We start from the raw sequence: 6,631 nt of genomic DNA, 5'->3' as shown, positions 1-6,631 counted from the left end.
ATGCTCAGACATATGAGGTTGATTACTCTGACACTTTTTCTCTTGTAGCTAAACTTACTTCTATTCGCTTGTTTATCTCTTTAGCAGCTACATATGATTGGCCCTTGCATCAATTGGATATCAAGAATGCTTTCCTTCATGGTGATCTTCAGGAGGAGGTGTATATGGAGCAACCACCTGGGTTTGTTGCTCAGGGGGAGTTGGGTAAAGTTTGTAGGCTTCGAAAGTCTCTTTATGGCTTGAAACAAAGTCCTAGGGCATGGTTTGGGAGATTCAGTGAAGCAGTACAAGGATTTGGTATGCAAAAGAGTAAGTGTGATCACTCAGTATTTTATAGGCAATCTGAGGCTAGTCTGATTCTCCTGGTAGTCTATGTGAATGACATTGTCATCACTGAGAGTGACTCTGCAGGTACTTCATCTTTTAAAACCTTCCTCCAAACCCAGTTTCAGACAAAAGACTTGGGATTGTTAAAGTATTTCATGGGTATCGAAGTTATGAGAAGTAAGAAGAGTATTTTCTTGTCTCAAAGAAAATATGTCCTCGATCTATTGACAGAGACAGGAAAATTAGGTACTAAGCCTTGTAGTGCACCAATGACTCCAACTTTACAATTGTTAGCAGGGGATAGTGAGTTGTTTGAAGATCCAGAGAGATACAGGAGATTGGTAGGAAAATTGAACTACCTTACAGTCACTCGTCCTGACATTGCTTATGCCGTTAGTGTGGTAAGTCAGTTTATGTCTTTCCCAACTATTGCTCATTGGGAAGCCTTAGGACAAATCTTGTGTTATCTGAAGGGCGCTCAAGAAAGATGTTTGCTATATGGTAATCATGGGCATTTGAATATTGAATGTTTTTCAGATGCCGACTAGGCTGGATCTAAGGTTGGCAGGAGGTCAACTACTGGATATTGTGTTTTTGTTGGAGGAAATTTGGTGTCTTGGAGAAGCAAGAAGCAGAGTATAGTTTCTCGATCTAGTACTGAATCCAAATACAGAGCCATGGCACAATCAGTATGTGAGGTAATGTGGATACTTCAATTATTAGATGAGACAGGTTTTAAGACCTTCCTGCTTGCGAAATTGTGGTGTGATAATCAAGCTGCTCTCCATATTGCTTCTAATTCGGTGTTTCATGAGCGGACCAAACATATTGAGATTGATTGTCACTTTATTCGTGAAAAGATTCAACAACAGATCATCTCAACAGGACACATCAAAACTGGAGAGCAGTTAGGAGATATTTTCACAAAAGCTCTGAATGGAGCTAGGATTGACTACATTTGTAATAAGTTAGGCATGATTAACATCTATGCTCCAACTTGAGGGGGAGTGTTATGGAAAGTCAATCACTATATTATTTCTCTGTATATTTTGTATTCTGTATTCCTATTTAGGATTTATTATTTAGGATTTCTTCCTAATTAGTAGAACACAATTATAGGAATCAAGTGTATATATATACCCATGTATAGATTAATTGAAATTAAAGAGAATCATCTCTTTCTACAGATTTCATTTGTGAATTAAAAATTTTGAATTAAGAATTTCCTATTCCAATTCCTTTGTCTTTTCTCTATTTCCATGTAACCAAGAACAAATGTAATACTTATGGTTGATGATTGGGGTGTGGGAAGTTGTTGGTGATCATTTATTAAAGTAAGTGGGTGTTCTTAGTTGCAGATGAAGTTTCATTGCCTGGTGAAGAAGCAAAGGAGGGTGATGAGGATGATGGGGACACAGCAACAAGGGAGGAAAAAGAGGAAATTGGGTTGGATCCTTCATTTGTTGATATTGTTACTGTTCTTGAACCATTTTTGTATAAGGTCTGAAAATTGGTTAGCTATTTACTAATGGGGAACTATGTAGTCATTTGATAGAGAGACTGAATAATGCTATTATGTTTTATTCTATGATAAAATCCTTGAGAAAAGAGTGACAATTTTAACTCATACATGCTTTCTTTATAATGCACTCTTCATTCCGCTCTCTGTTGAGTTTGACAGGGCTCGTCTCTGTCTGATGTATTAGGTTTGTACCACCCGAACTTTGGTGCATAATTTCATTTATTTGGCATGTCAGTAGTTAATTTTATGTGTAATGAGAATGAGAATTTTCTGGTTTCTTTTTGGGCAATGTCCAAAAAACTAAAGTAACAGAATTCCCAGTAACATTCCTGATTGGTACTTCAGTTTCAATGAGTAATGTTAGTGTAATATTTTTCCTCACAACTATGATGCGCATTGGAGATGTAAATTGCTTAGGTTTGAATAGACAGTTGCAAGCAAACAATTAGCACATGATGACTTGGAATATTTGACGGACATGTTTGTTAGGTATAGCAAAAATTTAAATGGCATTTATCTTTGCCTTTTTCCTTTAACAATTATTGGTTTTCTTTGCAGCATCTCCTGAGAGTAATTCTTGTTATAGGCATACTACATGATAAGAAAGCATTCAGGTACACTCCACACCCTACTGAAGTTGAAGCAGTATTTGGTGCTCCATTGGCAATGTTCATTAAGGTTTGCTTCTTTAGCAGATTTAATTATTGGTTTTTCTTCTTGAAGAATTATGTTTGAACTGTTTGGTTCAGGATGAAAATCAAAGAGTAGAGGAGAGGATGGATGGGCGAAAAGTATCTGGTTCATTTCTTTGACAATGAAACAGAGAAGAAAAAGTATTTGATATGGGGTCTAACAGCTGGGATCATAATTAGAGCTGCATCAGTGGTCTCCCAGCAGCCACCAGCTTTTGTGGAGCAGAATCTTAAATTCAGGTTTCCTGGAGATGTATAACACTGATCCGTTGAAGAATTGTGGAAATATTTGTTGGGTTGTACTCCAAATAATCAAAGCTGCTACAATAAAATAGTGTGATCTATTCAAAATAATTATTCAGATCAGACTACTAAAACAGAATGGTTATGATGTAGGCACAGCATGTCATGTTTTTCAGTTAATTGTGAACTGATGGGACTAATTAGTTTCAAATAAAAGGTGTAGCCGGCATCAAGTGTCATTAACTTCTTGATGGGAGAAAGTTTTCGATGAAGCTGTGGCCTTCGACTTCTGGGTTAGTTTTCTTGCATGATTTCTCAGATATAACTCTCAAATATAAGTTATTGGAGGAATTGATCCCAGCTTTCAATTTTACGTGGCCACCAATGAACAAACACATCTACAAAGAGATAATTCTTCATGAAACTTGAGAATGAAGGGTGCCTAAGGCCTTGTTATGTATTCAACTTGCTCTTTTTGTCATTTAAAGGTCTTGTTATGTATTACGTTTTTAATTTTTTGTTTCCCCTAAATATCATTTGTTGTTTCTAATTTATGAAGCAATGTTGATTATAGTAGACATAATTTATTCAAGTCTACATTATAGACCTTGTTTTCTTATAAAGACATGGACTCATGAAAATGCAAATCCCATTAATCTAAACTTTAACCAAAATCCGAGATTAGCTGCTTTTTTGAAATTGGGGGAGTGAAAACTCAGATCTTAGTATGCTTTCAGCTACTGGACTAAGCAGGCTAGGCAATTCAAGATTAGGTGTTAGATTACTACTTTCTGGTTTATTTTGCTGCTAATGATGAATGCCACTTTGCTGATAACAGAAAAGCGTGGATGGCACATGATTGGTAGTTTTTGCTGGTGGAGCAGCATCTCTTTCAAGTTTACCAGTCTCTTGACCTCATAAAAAATTGTAACTACTGAAACAAGCAGAAATGAAGATTGCAAATCCCAGTTGGGTTAGTTGGAAGATTCATTCTTGACCTCTTTGAAGAGCCTGCTAATTCAAGTGGGCTATATCCAGGTCTCATTATTATTTATGGATCCAGGTTCAGCCCTTTCTATCCAGTTGTGACTTCAAAGAGGCATCGCTGTAACCGTACTGTGTGCCTCTTCCTAAAAGAAAAGGAGATTTATGGTGCATCCCCGCCTACATTTCTACTCAAAATTCGTAATTTTTAACAATTAACGGAACCCAGTTCAGCATAGATCCGGAGATATAGGAACCCTAACATGGGAGAGAAATCCCAGAAATTGTTGTCCTTAGCTCAACAGCTCCGCCTCTATAAGCCTCTTTACTCTCTAAACGACCCAACCAAAGAGCAACAGCAGCAAGGTGTCCCAGAAGAAGGAAGAAATTCAGTTTCCCAGAATTTGAATTCCACTACAGAATCTGCAGGAATCAACAACAGAGCGGCAGTTCTCATTTGCATCTTCGAAGGAAATGATAGCGATATGCGTGTAATCCTCACAAAGCGCTCCTCGACTCTGTCTTCTCACTCTGGTACAGAGACCTTGCTTTGCTATTAATCAATTTAATGTCAAATTGATGATCTTGCAATTACAGTGTTGAATAAGCCAAATGGGTTGTGTTTGACTGTAGGAGAGGTTGCTTTGCCGGGCGGGAAAAGAGAGGAAGGCGATGCTGATGACATAGAGACTGCCTTGAGGGAGGCTAAGGAGGAGATTGGCTTGGATCCTTCTCTTGTTGATGTTGTTGCTGTTCTTGAACCATTTATAACTTTGGTATGCAAATTCCATTTCTAATAAGTTGCTGCCCTTTTAGCAGTGATGATTCGATGGTACATGGTTGACAATAACAATTAGCCTACAGATGGATCACTTGATATATGATTTTGTAATTAAACTCAGATAACCCTGATCAAAATTGGTTAAACGCAGTCATTGCTACATGGAATTTGATAAAAACGTTGCTTCAAACATTATCTACTTGAGGAACGCCTTCTGCCTTTTCTTTCTTTGTGGCTTGAAACAACTATACTATAACCAATAGCAGGTTCAATTTAAATGTGCTATTGGATATTATGAACTATCAGGGATAGCTAAATTTGATAAAAGCTCTTGTTTTGGATTTTCTGAATGTGGGACATCATGAGCTCGTGTCTTTCTTCACTAACGAAAGTGATATTTTGATTAGTGTTCATTGGTGTTGATGTTTCAAGGTTTTAATAATTTTTTGTTCATTGTATGATTAAGACACAATGGCGTTCACAAAAATGCTACCCATCATTGCTTCTGTAACCACAGCTTTTCAAGCCACTTTGCATCCACTTCATTATCTTCAGTTCATCATACGAAGTCAACTGAGCAGAATGCTGGTTCTTCTCTTTGTTTGCTTGGTTGCTACTTGATTTTGAAACTGGACATGGATTCTATTTGCAGCGTGGCATAGCAGTAGTTCCGGTGGTGGGTATACTATTTGACAAGAAAGCTTTCGTTCCATCTCCAAACACCAATGAAGTAGAATCAATCTTTGATGTTCCCTTAGAAATGTTTCTCAAGGTTCTATGATTATCAATTAGATTTCAAAATTAATCTGCCAAGCTTTCATTATTGGCTTATAGTTCTGAATGGTGAATGCAGGATGAGAACCGCAGGGCAGAGGGGAAACAACGGATGGGATACAAGTATTTACTCCATTTCTTTGACTATCAATCAGGGAGCCAAAAGTTTGTGATTTGGGCTTTAACGGCTGGAATCATGATTAGAGTTGCATCAATTGTCTATCAACGAGCACCCACATTTTCAGAGCAGAGGCCCCCATTTTGGACTGGAGTTTTTAAAAAAGGTATCCCCAAGCTGTAGATTTGCCTTAGTACTACTCATTTGTCATTTATAAAGAAAATTTTACTTGTACAATAAATTTAAATACTGCAAGTGCAACTCCTCAGCCAGTGTAATAAATTTGATATCCGGAGATCTTTTAGGCAAAAATGAATTAATATTATGGTTTTATCGAATATATTTACAGATACTTCATGAATAGAAGAATATACTTCATGTGCCAAAAGGGTGAAAATTTGTGATTTCACTCTGCAAGAAGATGCAGAAGTTGAAAGGGTCTTTTGCCAACTTCAGAAGTATAGTACCTCTCAGACGAAGAGATGAGTAAACTTTCAAATTTCTGACAGCAGAATATGTGTGCATAGAATTCATTTTCTTCAATTTAGTACAAGATCCTTGACAAAAACAGGAACAACCTGTCTACATTTGTAGAATATTCAAGGGGTAGGAAATTAGGGTAGAATGATGTGTAATATAACCTCTTTAAGGGGTAAAAGAGATAATTTATATTTTATTTTTATTTATGTAATTTTACGGGTATCACTCAAGCATATTGATGTATCCTACCACATCTCATTATGTCCCAAATGCTCTTTAGGAGGAAGTGACTGATTAACTAGCATAACACATAAAAGCAAAATGAGAAAAACAGCAAAAGTAAGATTCAATTGTGAGTAAAAAAAAAGCATAGAAAGAGACATCTAAATGCCACCCTTAGCTAAAAACTTCATAGATTTTTTCAATGACAAGTAAACCTGAGTCGATTGACTCTAATGGATCCTTCCTAAGACGGTGCCTTAAACAGTTGGGGATGACAGTAGCAATATCCTCTGCTGTGACATTATCTCTACCCTTCAGAGCAGCAAGAGTCGTTGCAGCTCTGTTAGTCACTATGTCTCCTCTCAATCCATCAACATTCAGCTCTGCACAAACCTTGGAGATTTTAAACTTTATTTAGTAATAATATCATAAAGTAGGGTTCCTATCACTAGTAAATTTAATGAAATATTCTAAATCCTAATCCAGCA

The 6,631-nt window shown here is 36.9% G+C and overlaps 1 protein-coding gene across 6 annotated transcripts; it reads left to right on the top strand.

The window, feature by feature from the left end:
• Positions 1-1,792: 1,792 nt before the first annotated feature.
• On the top strand, positions 1,793-6,164 carry LOC110671128 (nudix hydrolase 11). 6 transcript variants are annotated; one of them, XM_058130219.1, is made up of 7 exons: positions 1,799-2,527; positions 2,599-2,794; positions 3,002-3,077; positions 3,623-4,302; positions 4,402-4,544; positions 5,202-5,321; positions 5,403-5,779. In XM_058130219.1, the coding sequence occupies exons 4-7, from the start codon at positions 4,032-4,034 to the stop codon at positions 5,622-5,624; spliced, it is 756 nt and encodes a 251-aa protein (XP_057986202.1). In that variant the 5' UTR covers positions 1,799-2,527; positions 2,599-2,794; positions 3,002-3,077; positions 3,623-4,031; the 3' UTR covers positions 5,625-5,779. The 6 variants fall into 6 exon arrangements, with proteins under 6 accessions (XP_057986204.1, XP_057986202.1, XP_057986201.1 ...); XM_058130218.1 differs by having other exon boundaries at positions 2,938-3,077; XM_058130217.1 differs by having other exon boundaries at positions 2,599-2,837; positions 2,938-3,077.
• The last annotated feature ends 467 nt before the right edge of the window (positions 6,165-6,631 follow it).

Source organism: Hevea brasiliensis, chromosome 11, assembly GCF_030052815.1.
Source record: "Hevea brasiliensis isolate MT/VB/25A 57/8 chromosome 11, ASM3005281v1, whole genome shotgun sequence".
Taxonomy (NCBI): Eukaryota; Viridiplantae; Streptophyta; class Magnoliopsida; order Malpighiales; family Euphorbiaceae; genus Hevea; species Hevea brasiliensis.
This window is presented reverse-complemented; position numbering and strand designations above follow the sequence as displayed.